The sequence below is a fragment of the Pongo pygmaeus genome, chromosome 22 (genome assembly GCF_028885625.2).
Source record: "Pongo pygmaeus isolate AG05252 chromosome 22, NHGRI_mPonPyg2-v2.0_pri, whole genome shotgun sequence".
Taxonomy (NCBI): Eukaryota; Metazoa; Chordata; class Mammalia; order Primates; family Hominidae; genus Pongo; species Pongo pygmaeus.
In genome coordinates this window covers 34,041,311-34,058,065 of record NC_072395.2, presented here as the reverse complement: position 1 = coordinate 34,058,065, position 16,755 = coordinate 34,041,311, and the positions used below count along the sequence as shown (strand labels likewise).

Here is a 16,755-nt window from a genome sequence, read left to right as displayed (position 1 = left end):
AAAGCATAACTGGCTACATTTAGTTGGTTGCCTAGCATTTATAAATTGATCAACACAATTTGGTAAATGAAAAAATAAAGTGTCTCCAATCCATTGGACCTCAAATTTTAGCGTGCATCAGAATCATCAGAAATTCTTATTGAAACACAAATTACCATGGCTCTGTCCTACAACGTTCTGATTTATCGAGTCTCTGGTGAGGTCTAGAAATTTACAATTCGAACAAGTTCCCAGGTAATGCTGCTCTAGGGGGTCACATTTTGAGAACCACTGCTCTAAACCAACTGTTTATTCATTAATTCTCTGAGCTCTGCTCAGTGTAGAAGCCAAAAGATTGTAACTCATTGAGAGATAAGATGGCAGAAAGCATTCTCTTCTTTAGGATATCTAGATATATGTTTGGAAATTTCTTAACACAGAAGTATTTGAAAAGCCATAAGCTTGCTCACTGCAGAAGTGTTATTCAAAATAAACATAAAATGCAACACTTTATTAAAGTAAAAGTATCTTTACTATTAATATACAAATGGTGAAGTGTGACAAGTTTGATATACTGTAAGCCATACTTTCAATGTCTCTCATAAATACAAAACTTCAACATTTGCAGTATAATTTTTACAGTTTAGACATATATATACAGCATTTCATTGGGACATACCATATTGAAACAATAAGAAAACGTTGTGGTAGCTAACTTAAGAATATAGAATTTGAAAGGAATATATAAATTAAAGAAAATAAAAGATAGTATGTTTCAGTACATACTGAGCACAGCATACAGTTCACATACCAAAAAAGTTTTTTTTTTTTAAAAAAAAACCTTTATTTCTAACTTCACATATTTCTAACAGGGTTTAGAGGCAAATGCTAAACCATGAATATTTCTTTAAGAGTTGGAACAAATAGGTTTGTTCTTAATAGTATCATTTCTTTTATAGTATGCATGTTGTTCTCTAAAAAAACTATTTGCAAAATTAAATCATAGATTCTATCTCTGTTAACTTTCTCCTCTGTGTTACACTGTTTTCTCCTTTGCATCAGTGTAATCGGCCATAATTTTTATCTAAGCAACGTTCCTAGTCCCTGGTCTAGCACTTCTCAAAGTCAGGTCCTTCTTAGCTATTCCAAATATAGCAATTCAGTTTGCCTTTCTAGATCCACTCATTTCTTTGTTTCTCTACTCTCCTGTGTCGGGTTGTGATTTGAAATTCTCCAGCAGTGATGGTTTTGCTTACTGTCTTCCATGGGAGGCTAAAAACAGATGCCAAAAGATACATGTTTTCATTTCAGAAAAGAAAAAAAAAAAGTAGCAATATTTAAATTTACATGAGCAATAATTCTGAATGTTGTGTGGCCAGAATCTCAAAAATTGTATAAAATGAAAATTTAAAGAGGTAATACCAAATAATATATGTATGTTATAGATAAAATCCTAAATAAACTATTTTTCTAAGAATATTAAGTGTGTTATCAAATAAATATTTAGCATTATATATAATATAAAATTCTTTGCCTTTATATGAGAGGAAATAATTAATCTATTAGCGTTCTTGTATAATTGTAAATAGCTGCATCTACGGGGTAAATTCAATTTTTCAAAAAGGAAGGATGGGAGCTGGAAGAAAATTATGTTTGTTCAGTAACTACTATATGTGGGTCTTTTTATAAATTTCTCATTTGGACATATAATTGTTTCATCTTAAGACATTATTAAGTCCGTGAATAAAATACTTTCTTGAAAATTTTACCTTTTAAGATGAAGTATTTCATTTCTGCGACATCCATAATTTAATTTTAGCCTATGTTGATACATCCATATGCAATTTCAATGTGAGTGACTAAGTATTAATGCTTCAAAGGGTTAATAAACAGATGCAAATATTTTATCTCTAAAGATAAATAAATAATGCTAACAAACTTATTGTTAAAAATATATCCAGATACAAAGTTTGTGGAATAAGCACATTATGTGATTATGATTATGAGTATGAGTATGAAAAAACTTCATGGGGGATTTAAGTTGAATGTTTACCTTATATTCTGTGAAAAAGAACATTGTGAATCTCATAAATAATTCTAATATGCTATTCCAATATTTCCTAAATTAACTAATGGAAAATATTATTTCTACTACTTGAGCTGTACATATTTTCATCAGTGATAATCTTACTGCCAAAAATAAAGGTTGATTTATTATTCTAAATAAAATATATATATAAATGGAATAATGAAGACCCAAGAAACACCATAGTAATTTGCTTGATTTTCAAAAGTTATCTGTTGTCTTTGTCTTACAACTGGCAAAATTTAATTTCAACAATATCTAGAATGTATTTATTGTTTAGAAAAGCAATACAGAACAAATTAAGAATATTTCACGTGTGTGTATAAAAAGAATTGTTTCAACATGAATTAAAGTAAATTATACAGTATAGTTTATTATATTTAGATTTTATATTCAAGGTAAAATAGTTTGAATTGAACTTATTTACTGACTGTAAATAAGACAGCATCATTTGAGTATCTCAAATCTAAGCAAAATATACTAGTAATGATGTTAATTGTAGTTTTTTCTTTTAATAAAGCAGACTGTCATGCTAATTAAAAGGCACAGATACATCTTAATTATTTAAAATAAGAAGCATAAACAAAGGTATGATCGTAAAGTTACAATTAATTGTTGGCACACAAATAAATAATTTGATTAATAAAATCTATTTATATAAATATTTAATTCAAAGACTAAGATCCATATGAAGTGTGCTGGATCAAATAGCCTTTGAAAAATGCTTTTATAGTTATTAATATTGAAAATAAAAGAAAACAAGAAACATTACATTAATGTTAGACATTAGTATCAATAGAATGGTAATGTCTTAGCCCACAAAAATAATAAATAAATCTTTAAAAATACAATTCTTAAATTCCTTCGACAATCATTGTAAAATATATTGACACATTAATTTGTGTCAAAATTCTGATATTACTCTTTCCTCTTATATGTTGCTGAATATAGATTGTCACTGCCTAATTGCACCTAACCTATCAAGAAATACCAAGTTTTAGGTGATATCTTTGCCTCTTGGTTTAAAATATCATAGGGTTCAAATTATTTTAACAGTACTTATATTCAGTCAATTCTTTTGACACTTTATACTAATATTTAAGAGTACTCTCAGACAATAAAAATAACATTTATACGGTTATATGTATATGTTTAATCTAGAATAAGAATGAAACAGGTTATTTCAGTTCTACTCATATTTTACAATTTACTACAAGCCATCTTTTATTTTGAAATTTTTATAAATCATTTGGAGCATTCCATTGAAATATTAAAAAAAATACTTTATCACAGTATTGCCTTGCTTCAGCATGGCATGGATTTCAAGGACAAGAGGTAAGGACCACCCGGGCAACTGAAACAGTGCACTTGAAATAGTCTGAATATAATTAGCTTCAGATTATCTGTTAATTTCAGATCATTACTCCAAATGAGTGGCAGGAAATTTAACATCATATATATATATATATGTACGTATATATATATATGAAATAGATGTCAATTTCTTTACAAGGAAAATCCAAATAAATGAGAGAAACAGAAATGTCAAATTGAGAAAACACAAAAATAGTTTGTTATTTATTATGATTTCTGCACTCTTGAAGTAAAGCACAAATATAACAATAGTAAACATGCGAAATGACTTTCTCAGTCATGGTAATTCTTTCCCCATCATTAGTTTAAAACCATGTGGCCCTATTTAGAAATAATTAGCATTCATGGCTATTGCTTCATGGACACTTTACTAAGCTTGTACACTTTGCACAAACAAACTAATTCAAGTATTTTGACTAGTTTTAGTACACTGGTACAAAACAAAACAAACAACAAAATAAAACACAGCAAAATAAAGCAAACTGGATGATCAGACAAACATAAACCAAATATGAACAGTCAAATCTGTCAAAGACCAGTTGGATAATCAAGTCAGTTAAAATGACCTAACTGCTTTGTTTGTTTAGACACTACTCAAATTCTTAGGTAGGCACAAGAATTCTGTTCTTTTCTTCAGAATATGCCACACAGGAGAGCAAGGAGAGATTCCCGCATTTAACCCTGCAATTTATGGCAAAGACACTGCGACGATTTGGTGCCTTCAAATGAAGATGGTCATATTCTGTCCTGCTGTAGCCAGAAAAGTGATGAATTTTATAAAATTACTTAGTTTGCTCTCCTTGGCTGAATTTCAAGCACTTTGTAAATAAAAATATTCATGAGTTGCCTTAATTTTACATTTAATAATCGTCAGGTTATCTCTACAGAGAGACACACCCAGAGCAGGCTTCTGCAATGTTAAAATTGCTCCAATATTCCTTTGGAACACATTCCCTGTCCTGTCACTATTTGAGCTATAATACCACCTGAAACACCAAAGGTTCTGAATGTTACAGGGCCCAAGGTAACCTTTGGCTCTCAAGGTTAATAAACCTGCTCCCAAATGGTATGTATGTTTATAATCATAAATACTTTTTTAAACCTTACATGTAAGTTAAATCATGTGTCACTCTATTACCTCTGGGAGCTTGCATAGCTTGGAAGTAAAGAAGAATTTTATTCTGGTATAACCCTAACAAAAGATATTAGAAAGTTTGTGTTGAATACTTAAATAATTTCTTCAACCAAAGTTGTTTATCAAAATCTTAAAATGACTTCTAGCTAGAACATCCAGAATAGAACACATAGTGGCATTTAATTGTTTATCATTTACACTTTTATGGCACATTAAAATGTTAAATAATTTCTTCTTAATTTGGTCAACCTTAAAATTTTAATTTTCATTAGCCAATTACATTTAATGGTGAACCTATAACAGTGGTAAAATTAGTTCTTAAAGAATATATAAAACCATGGGCTAAAAATATATCTGAGGATATGATTTGAAGTATTTGAACACTAAAGACTTGTTTTTGATAAATTATTTTAAAAATAAACGATAATCACATATTTATAAATATATCAAGACACCGTATTGATATTGTTCCCATTTCAATTTACTTTATTTGAAGCTGAGGGCAGAAATCAATATTATTTCACTTGCAATACACTTTTTTTTGTATAATCCATTGCGAATGAATAGGACATATATAAAGAGATGAGATTTAGAAAGTCTTTCTAATCTAATTTTATATACAACTAATATTCTTTCAGATGGGTAACAATTTTGATCTGGCACTTCAGTCTATGAAAAATCAATGTTGAAAATGCACTGAATCATAACTTGAAATGAGTTCTCCAAAGTTTTCAATTTTTAATACCTGCTAAAGATAACTGGCTCTTTGAAGCCTACGTTCCCTGAAATTCCCCTGATAAAATGATTAACCATTATTAAGTGCCTTCATCTTGAAGTTGAAAGCCACTTTAAGAATCTATTTGCCTGGAATAGGACTCATACACATGCACGGCCTTCTTATACATGTAGCTCACGTTTTTTTCCTTAATCCCTATATTTGTTGGTGGTATTAAATATAGTTCTTAATAAATAGAGCACTTTAGCCACATAATAAATTCCAGTACTTCAGTCATAGAATCAGATTGAATACCAAAGTGTTGGTGCCAGTCAGTCTTGATATTGAAATTCTTAACAAAATTAACAACAACAGCAACAACAACAACAATAACAAAAGGGAATGGATCATGGGCAGGAGTATTTGATCATATGTATATGTGTACAAGCTATTCCAAGCTAGAAGTTTCCCAAGAAATTAAGGTCAATGGAATAGTTTTGGTCATAGGGTCACTGCAATCCAAATGCTCTTTGTAGTGTTGTTCAAGCCCCTGTAATGTTGTTGTTATGCTTTGCTGTCGTCTTCTTTTGATTGAATGATGTCGTTAGAAACTTTAATTTCTATAGCTTCTGGATTTAGAGCTTCTTTCCCATTTTCTTCCTTTAAAGGCAATTTTCTGGAAGATAAAAAATAATAAGCTTTATTTTCTGAGGTATTTAAGGAGATACACCCTAACATTTAAGTTACTGTTTTGTAAGGAAAATATGCTCCAATAATATGCTAATATTTTATATATGCTAAATGAGTTACTATTTTGTAGAGAAAACGTGCTACAATAATTAGAAAGGAAAAATTAAATTTATTAACATAATATAAAATAGATTTAAAAAGATCTAAAAGAGAGTAAAAACAATTACTTGGCCTTTTAAAAATGTAATGCAGAATGATGAATGAAACAATATATTTGTAGATTCAGATGCACCAAATTGTTCACTATAGGGTGGCTTAGATTTGGTAACTAGTTGTTGATCTCCAAAATATAATTACATGTTATGGAAGGTAAAATGCCAAAATATTTTTAAATGTCAATGATATGATTTATTAGCACTACATTTTCTCCGGTGAAAACGATTAATAATTGTTGCCATATTCTGTTACATAAAATTCAGAAACCAGGCTGGGCGTGGTGGCTCATGCTTGTAATCCTAGCACTTTGGGAGGCCAAGGCGGGTGGATCACTTGAGGTCAGGAGTTCAAGACCAGCCTGGCCAACATGGTGAAACCAGGTATCTACTAAAATTACAAAAATTAGACGGAAATCACTTGAACCGGGAGTTGGAGACTGCAGTGAGCTGAGATCATCCCATTGCACTTCAGCCTGGGTAACAGAGCGAGACTCCATCTCAAATAATAATAATAATAATAATTAACATAAAATAAAATAAAATAAAATAATATTCAGAAACTGAGTGAATTAACAATATTCCTTGGAACTTAATGCAAATGAACATATTTTAGGACTTGCTCACTTTTTAGTATTTATTGTATATGTTTTCTTTTGTCTCTTTTCACATTGTTTTTCTTGTCACTTTTATGTCACTTTGCAACACAGATTTTGAGTTGTTTGCAATTGTAACTTATGAAGCAATAATAACTTTATTTCTTAATATCAAGACAGCGTCACAAACCTTACTTCGATGCCAATGAAATGAAAATTTCTAGATTTTCCTAAAACTTGCAAATTCAATTGTTTACCATTGTGTACATGACATTTGGAGATGAGTTTTTCTCCCTTAACAACAAACTTTTCCCACATCAAGAAAATTAAGTTAGAAATAGTATTCCAGGCCAGGCGCCATGGCTCATGCCTCTAATCCCAGCACTTTGGGAGGCCAAGGCAGGCGGATCACATGAGGTCAGGAGTTCGAGACCAGCCTGACCAACATGGAGAAAGCCTGCCTTTACTAAAAATACAAAATTAGCTTGGTGTGGAACCATGTGCCTGTAATCCCAGCTATTCAGGAGGCTGAGACAGGAGAATCTGGGAGGTGGAGATTGAGGTGAGCTGAGATTGCGCCACTGCACTCCAGCCTGGGCAACAAGAGCGAAACTAGTCTCAAAAAGAAAAAAAAAAAAGAAAGAAAGAAAGAAGGAAATAGTATTCCAATCCATCTCTGTGACTTTAACCTTACCATGTTATAATGGAGTGAAAGTGCATCTGGGATTTATTTGTAATTTATTTTATATTTTTCAATGAGAAGGGTAAAACATATTCTGCAGATCAAAGCTATCAGAACTAATCAAAGTAAGTAATAGGCAAAAACTAGTAATATCCATTGCTGGGAATGAAAAAAGCATTAAAAAACATTGTACCAATGAGAGCAGGCTATTTTATATATGTTATAAATAGTGCAGTCTTAGTTATTCCTTTTTAGCATTCACGAGTACTGAAAATATTGACAATACAAGGTCATAAAAGCAATGTGTCACCTCAAGCATCAAACTGCAGAGAAAGAGTTCTGATTAGAGTTCTGATAGTAAGTTAGCATAATACTTAATATATCTCTTACTCATGAAATATATATTAAGTTTTTAATGACCCAGTGCTTTCACCAAATCGATAGTTTGTTTCTGGGTATAGAATTTCTCACCACTTATGTACAGGTAAAATATGTTTAAGATTACTGTTAATCATATTATTTTATATTGATGATTTATTTTCTATAATTGTGACATAGTTATTAAATTACCCTTTTTTCCCAAAATATAGCCCAGTCCAAGAGCATATTCTTAACTAGTTTTCATGTTCACCTCTTATTTCTAAAGTGGAGAATGTAGAACCCACATCTCATACAGTTAATTTGAATTTACATTGTAATAATCTCTAAATGCAATCACTAAAATTGGCCTGAGGATATATATTACATTTTTTTCTATAGAGTAGTACTTTGCACTTGTGTAAATATTAATTATTTCAGCCCCTTGTGGGCAGATAGAGGGAATTTATGAAAATAAAATCATTTTCTTCATCTGTGACAACATTTTGTCTTTGGTTTAGAATGAGAAACCTAAATCAGTTTACTCTGTAAGAAAATATTAGGTGTTATAAAAATAAATATTTGTTCTGAAAAATAATAAAATTAAAAAGTTATTTTGGTGCACAGTAAAGAAGTGTGTGATCACCATGGTTTTGTTAGTATCACATACATCCAATAGAATACTACTATTACTACTTTGTAATAATGCCTTTGCTTTGAATTATTCTAATTGTCCTGTGCATGAATCTAGGCATATATTCATCTTTTCAGATTTTGTTATCTACTATAGTTTTAATAGAGCTATTAGAGATGCAAAATAAATAACATCAAGAATGGAAACCAAGCATCATGTACTACATAGATATTGCAATGATAAACACTTTAATATTATTTTCTCCTCTGTACAAACATTATTTCTTTTAAAATAGCCTTGCGTATATTTCACTGATGTTTGTATACAAAGCGATGACAAATCTCCTGACATATCTTTATTTCAGTAAATATAATTATTTTATTTTGAAAGCGAAAACAACACTATCTTAAAAAGAAAGACTATTGTTGAAAATCTCAACTCTGTAAGATACTTATCTTTCTATACTGTTGCATTAAATTATAGATATATGGTTTAACCAACTTTCTCTGACATTCATACAAAGTTTTCATGAAAAATGTCTCAGTAGAAAATGGATTTTAGATATTCACATGTACTTTCATCGAAAAAGTAAAAGCACAAAATAATTAATATTTAAATATGTAGTACAACAATAATAATGTGTTCTCATTTTGCCAACACCCATTTGAACATAAGTAAGCACTCCAAGCCACATACTCAGGTTCTGTTAGCGGTGTGGTTTCATTTGGCTCATTTACTGGGCTCCCATCTTCGTGATTAGTAATTCTTTCGTCCTCTGTTCTCATCTCCACTATTGGTTCTTTTGATCCATCTTTCCTAGAAACATAAAGAGAAACATCTCACCTGTGTAATGTAAAAATGGATGCATTATGGAACAAACAGAGTTTAAAATCACCCAATTCTACCTTCCTCCAAATAAATCCAACTTGGTTAATTTAAGAAAACCACTGAGAAATGCTTTTCCATTTAAATTTATCTCACCATATACTATCACCCAGAAAAAAAGAAATTCCATTCTTTCTAGATGTCTTTTTCTCATCAAAATTCTATCAATTATTTTGCAAAATTGGTACACATTTTAAATCCTATTGTACACTTTCTATTTGAAAAAAAATGAAAATATTTTAATAAAATGTATAGCATCAAGTAGCTTTCTTTCCCCTAAGTAGCCACATTTTAAAATATCAAAATATTTTAAAACTTTTTAAAATAATAAAAAAGAAACATATTTTACAATTTTTAAACATTTGAAATACTTCAGAAATGTTGCTTTTATTTCAAAATTTAGAAGACGAAACTTGTATGTGTTGTTTTCTTTTAAATATGTCTATCAATTTGTATGAAAGATCTTAACTGTAAAATGATTATGGGCTTCTAACATATTCAAGTTTTTCAAGAAAATAGTTTAAATAAAGTAATCTTTGTAGCATACATGTATACCTTTTCATTTATAACTTCCTACTCCAATGTCATCTTTGTCAAATTTCAAATATATATGACAGTGAATGTAATTTTTCATAATTGATGAAAAATAGAAAACAATACAAAGTTTCATGCCTCATAACTGAACAACAACCAAAAAAGAATAACAAGGAAGTTATTTGGTGATGACAAGGAGTAAAGTGAGATAGAACACTTGGGAATGAGGTACTTCTAATAAAGATTTAAATAGGTATAGAAAAAAAAAAACTAAAGAAGGGTTGGGGTCTTCAATTTGTATTCATTCAACAGTCTTCATATAAATGTGTACAGTAACACCACTTACAAATTGCCAAAAATTGTAATCAACTTGTCTTCCAATACGTGAATGGATAGTAGGTAATGGATAAATGCGCTGTGGTCCTTCAGAAAAATTGAAAATTACTCATAATAAAAAAATAAATGAGCTACCTACCATGAAAATATATAGAAGAACTTTAAATATTGTTACTAAGGCAATTAAGGCAGTCTGAAATGACTAAATACTTTATAATTACAGCTATATGACATTCTGGAAATGACAAATCCATAATGACAATAATAAAGTCAGTAGTTGCCAGGGACTAGAGGAAGGGTGGGGCATTTAGAACATTCAGGGCAGGGAAACTGTTATATTTCTTATCATAATGGTGGATATCGGACATTAAAAGTTTCTCTTAAGAAGCATGTAAACTAGGATTACGCACACAAAAAAGCAGGCAAACAACAAATCTACTATGGTCCAAAGATTGAACAGACTCTACAAATGCTAAGACTTAATAGAAAAAAATTACTAAGGCTATAAAACTCTTTTGATCAGATCACAGTTACATATTGTTGCTCTTATCTGAGTAGGTAGGTACCTCACATACACATGCATCATAATTTGAAGAATGGGTGTTGATAAGAATAGAAGAAAATCCAGAAGTGAATACACTTTTTTAGCTCTGAAAATCAGATGTCTCTAAGGGACAGTGATTCAGACCGATTTAGCAACATTCTCTGATCAGGGGCCCTAAGTAAGTAAGATCTATAGAGTTAGTAAAGATGGATGAAGAGCCCACCACCACTGGATCTTAATGTTGTTTGGTCTGTTTGTCTGTGTGTTAGTTTTTTGTTATTCTTCAATTGATTCTTTTAAAAATTTCTGCATGATGCCAGTGTTTGTGATGACATACAGGATTATACTATTTGTGGAAATGTGGCTATTGATGATTCTTAGCAAGAAAAAGATTAACAATATTAACAATTGGTACAATTGGCACAATGCAGAGAGAAGAAAGGACTAGTGAATTCTGATTTTAATTGTTTTCCTTACTAAAAATTAATATGCAAATATATTTAAATTAAAAACAATGAAATAAATATTACTGAAAGGAAATTAAAGATTAACAAGAGAAAATGGCTAGTAGCCTTTACAATTCTTATTTTTGTTTTTGGTGATCTTTTTAATTTTAATTTTTGTTACATTAATTTTTTTCCAAAGACATTCTACACAGATATCAGCACATATGAATGAAATGCATATAGTTATTTTTACACAAATGATAATATACTAACTGTATATAATTAAGCCTTTTGAACTAACACTGAGTTTTAGCTATAATCTATAAAAGAATATTTAGAGCTGTCTCTTATTTTTTCATGTTGCACACTATGCTGTTGTATGTATGTACCGCCATATATTTAACCAGTCACCAACTGACAAACATTTAGGTTATTTTTAACTTTTTTATTATAATAAATACCTTAAAGTATTATCAAGTGAATATTTTACTTAACCTTAGTTGGCTATATTTGAAACACACATAATTTACATGTCGAATCTCCTATCCATTGTAAGTTATATATATATATGATAATATATATATATTATTTTTATTTGAGACGGAGTCTTGTTCTGTCGTCCAGGCTGGAGTGCAGTGGTGTGATCTCGGCTCACTGCAAGCTCCGCCTCCTGGGTTCACGCCATTCTCCTGCCTCAAGCTCTCAAGTAGCTGGGACTACAGGCGCCCGCCACCACGCCCAGCTAATTATTTTTTTCTAGTTTTTAGTAGAGACGGGGTTTCACCGCGTTAGCCACGATGGTCTTGCTCTCCTGACCATGTAAGTTATATTAAGTAATACCAGAATCATTATTGATATTGTCTGTAGAATTAAAAAGAGTAAATGAGGCAGTTGTTTGTCAAAATAGTCACAAAATGTAATGTGGATAAGTTTTGCAATGTATAGACTGGTTAACATTAAGTAAATCCCTGCCATACTTTAGAATTTATTATTAAATAGGAATAATAACAAGCATGCATAATGTTTAAAGGGAGGGTCCCAGAACTAAATTAGCTGGTTCTCCCACTAACTCATCGCACAAAACTCCCCATCCTTCGTTGCTTAGTTAATAAAACAAAGATGGTAATAGTACTAAACTAATTCCTGTAGGTTACTTGTAATAGCTAATGCATATCCGCACTCAATCAGTGTTATCTGCATCACCACCGCCGCATGCAAGGAGAATTTACATTTGGAAATATATTACTGAAACTTTCAATTTTGAGAAATTTTTAAAAAATGAAAATGTCGACACTGAAAAAAATTTATAAAATTCATTAACTTGCAGATGAAAATAGAAACTTTCATGTAATCAATAGCATCATAAAAATAAATATTTGCAATGAATACAAAATAAAATGATTATAGGACACACGATATAAGCAACAAGTAAGAGAGAAGGTTAAATAACTCTATGAAAGTGTGTAAAGAACATTAAAAGACAATTAAAACAAAGTAACCAAAAAAAGAAACAAGCTCAGACTCATATAGACAAATGCAAACCTTAAATAACATCAAAATAAAAACTTTTACTTATCATAATGTCAAAAAATAAATTGGTGATATTTAATATTTCAGAAGTTGTAAAGAAATGTGCATTTTCTGCTTTTATTGCAGCCATGAATTGGAATAGACTTCTGCGGGCAATTTGCCAGCATTTTTCAGTTTTGGCCTTCCATTCTACATCTAGTATCTTACTGTATATTTACAAAATTTATATATATGGATGTTCAATACAGAACAGTCCATTATAAAAATATTGAAAGTTTCTTCTACAGTGTAACAATAAAGAAGCAGAGAAATACATTATTATATCTAACACTATCGAATACTACTCATTTATGAAAAGAATGAGGAAGAGATTTATGTGCTGAAATGGAACATTATTGCAGCTGCATTTCTATGTGACATAAATTTGCTAAAATTTATATACATATATGTAGTACATAGAAATATCTGTGTGTGTGAATGTGTGTGTGTATCCGAGGATATTATTTTTTACAAACTATAGACCACATGGAAAATTATTGAGAAGGAAAGAAAAAAATATTAATGCTTATGTATGAGGCAGCAAATAGGATCAGTATTGATTAAGGTCTTTGATTTCTACTTTTTACATTTCTTTGATTTTTGAGTGTTTAAATAAAATTATATACATTTTATTAAATTAAATTATAATTAAATAAATTATCTATATTTTATGAAATAAATTATATATAATTTTATTAAATTATCTATAATTTTATTAAATTATATATTTTTATTAAAATTTTATTAAATTTTATTAAAATAATTATATATAATTTTATTAAATTAAATATAAAATTACATATAGATACTGCTTTTGAAACTAAAATATTTGGTTACTTACAGAAACACTAATATATGTTATGTTTTATTAACAGAGAGGGAGAGATTTCACACTAAAACTGTAAATGTCTAAATGCATTCTGCCCTGTCAAATGTCATCCAGTCTACCATAAAAGGTGATATTATTAAATTAAATATAAATTATATATGTTGGTACTGCTTTTGTAACTAAAATATTTGGTTACTTAAAGAAACACTAATACTATGTTATGTTTTATTAATATTAACACAGAGAGAGGGACAGTTTCCACATTAATGACAGTAAATGTCCATGCACTCTGCCCCTGTCAGATGTCATCTGGCATATCATGAGAGGTGATATTATTGATTAATTAATAAGCACACCCTGCCAGAATGTAAGGATTTCATGCAATTAATAAATCATGAAAACAGCTTTGAGAATGATTAGTTTGGAAAAGGAAAGAGTAAAAGGGTATACTGTGGTTACCTTAAAATACAAATATGGCTGTAAGGTTTTTAAAATATTGATGTATTCTGTTTTATTTCAGAATACATAATTAATAAAAAGTTTAATTCCACTATGTAGAATAACTTATTTGCAAATAATTGTAACTTAAATGGAATGGAAGGATATGCAAAAATAATACAAATAAAACACATCCCAAAACAAATTTAATATTGAAAATTTTGTGTTCCTTATACCTGCGTTGGACAGGAGGTATCGTCATGTGACTTCATATTCTCTTTACTTTCTCAGATTTTCTGATTGCTTATGATTCAAGTTTGGGCCCATGTATATAGCTAAAATTGAGGAGCAAGTATTCATGTAATATGTCACTCACAATAACCATTGGATCCTACTGTCATGATAATTTTGTAAGGGGGGAATGAATGAAAAGGAGATTAGGACTGAATATCCAATAAGACCTCATTCATCTGTGTTTTTACGAATCGACCATGATATTTTCATTTTACATATTATGGAAAGGATGAAAATGATTCAAATATGCCAATTAGACAACAGCAAAATTTCACTCGTGTTTTGTAAACTGCGTGCCATTTGTTTACCAGGGTTTATAAATAACCTGCTGAAGTATACAACTTCTTTTTCTGGAATATTTGAAGTTATATAATTATATTTCTTATAGATTTTATTCCGTATACTCACTTTTCCCCAACATCTATGATTCTTCTTGTTTCTTCCTTATTATTTAGATTAGTGTAATTCAGTATAATAGCCATTCTTTCAGGTGATAAATGTGTGGTTGTCATGGAGTAATGACAAATATTTCTAGGCACACATGTGAATATGTCTACTAGAAGGTAAACCTTGTTTATTAATGTTTTTCTTTTTCTTTTAGTCTTTTGACTTTCCCACGTACATGTATTCACTATTACAAACTATTAACCATATACATTGTAATTTTTTAACATCAGGAAAACATTCTGCTATGATGCTCAGCAATTATAAACTAAAAAGAATGATTTTTAAATTCCATTTGTATAGACTTTATTTAGACCAGTTTTAATTTCATAGCAAAATTGAGAGGGAGATACAGAGATTTCTCATGTATCCCCTGCTCCCACACATGCATGGCCTCCCCCATTAGCAACACCTCCCACCAGAGCGGTGCATTTGTTACAATCAATGAACCTACCTTGACACATCATTACCCCGAATGTATACTTTACATTAAGGTTCACTCTTGGGGTTGTACATTCTATGTGTTTGAAAATGTTTACCATGACCTTTTCCCACAATTACTTCATCATACAGAATAGTTTTACTGCCTCACAAATCTTCTGTGCTCCACCTACTTATTCCTCCCTTCTTTCCAACATGTGCAACCACTGATCTTTTTAGTGTCTTTTCCTTTTCTCAAAGCAAAACTGTATTTGTCATATAGTTGGAATTATAAAGTAGGTAGTCTTTTAAAATTGGCTTATTTCACTTAGTAATAATCATCTAAGTTTCCTCCGTGTCTCTTCATGGCTTGCTATCTCTTTCCTTTTTAGTGCTGAATAATACCCCATTGTTGGGATCTACCACAGTTTATTTATTCACCTACTGAAGGATGTCTTAATTGCTTACAAGTTTTGGCAGTTATGAAACAAGCTTCTGAAAACATCAGTGTGCAGGTTTTGGTGTAGACATACACTTTCAACTTCTTTGGGTAAATACTAAGGAGCTCAAATAATACATTTTAAGGTAACAGAATATTTATTTTCTTGAGAAGCTGCTAAATTGTCTTCCAAAGTGATTGTATCACTGCATTTCCATCAGCAATAAATGAGATGTCCTGTTGCTTCACATCTAGCATTTGGTGTTGTCAATGTTCTAGATGTTGACCATTTCAATAGGCTTGCAGTGGTATAGTAGCTCATTTTAATTTTCATTTCCCTGGTTCATAGGATTTGAAATATCTTTTCATAGGCTTGTTTACTATTTGTATATCTTCTTTAATTACATGTGTATTAAGTATTTTGGTCCACTTTCTAATTGGGCTCTTCTTTTTATTATATAGAATTTAAGAATTATTTGTATATTTCATATAATAGTCCTTTGTCAGATATGTTTTTTGCAAATATTTCCTCCCATTCTGTGTTGTATCTTTTCATTCACTTAACAGTGTCTTTTGCAGAGCATAAAATTTTTAATTTTAAAGAAGTCCAGCTTATCATGAGGTCAGGAGTTCGAGACCATCCTGGCTAACATGGTGAAACCTCATTTCTACTAAAAATACCAAAAACTAGCCGGACGTGGTGACACGTGCCTGTAATCCCAGCTACTCGGGAGGCTGAGGCAGGAGAATCACTTGAACCTGGGAGGTGGAGGTTGCAGTGAACTGAGATCAGGCCACTGCACTCTAGCCTGGGCAACAGAGCGAGACTCCATCTCAAAAAAAAAAAAAATCTTTCTTTCATGGATTGTGCTTTTGGTGTTGAATCCAAAAATTCACTACCAAAACCAAGGTCATCTACATTATCTGCCATGTTTTATTCTAGTAGTTTCATAGTTTTTTGATTTACATTTAGGTCAATATTACATTTTGAGTTAATTTTTATGAAGTGCATAATGTCTGTGGCTAGATATATTTTTTTCTTATGGATTACAGTTGTTCCAGTACCATTTGTTGAAAATACCATCTTTTCACCATAGTACTGCCTTAACTATGTGTG

The 16,755-nt window shown here is 30.5% G+C and overlaps 1 protein-coding gene across 2 annotated transcripts in view; it reads right to left on the bottom strand.

Annotated features, from left to right (window-relative positions):
* Positions 1 to 492: 492 nt before the first annotated feature.
* The window catches only part of NCAM2 (neural cell adhesion molecule 2), a 564,569-nt gene continuing 548,306 nt past the window's right edge, over positions 493 to 16,755 (bottom strand). For both annotated transcript variants that reach the window (XM_054468800.2, XM_054468803.2), the window contains exons 17-18: positions 9,157 to 9,276; positions 493 to 5,965 (exon numbers count right to left, since the gene is read on the bottom strand). In XM_054468800.2, the coding sequence (XP_054324775.1) occupies positions 5,854 to 5,965; positions 9,157 to 9,276 (232 nt within the window). In that variant the 3' untranslated portion in view covers positions 493 to 5,853. The remainder of the gene's footprint in view (positions 5,966 to 9,156; positions 9,277 to 16,755) is intronic.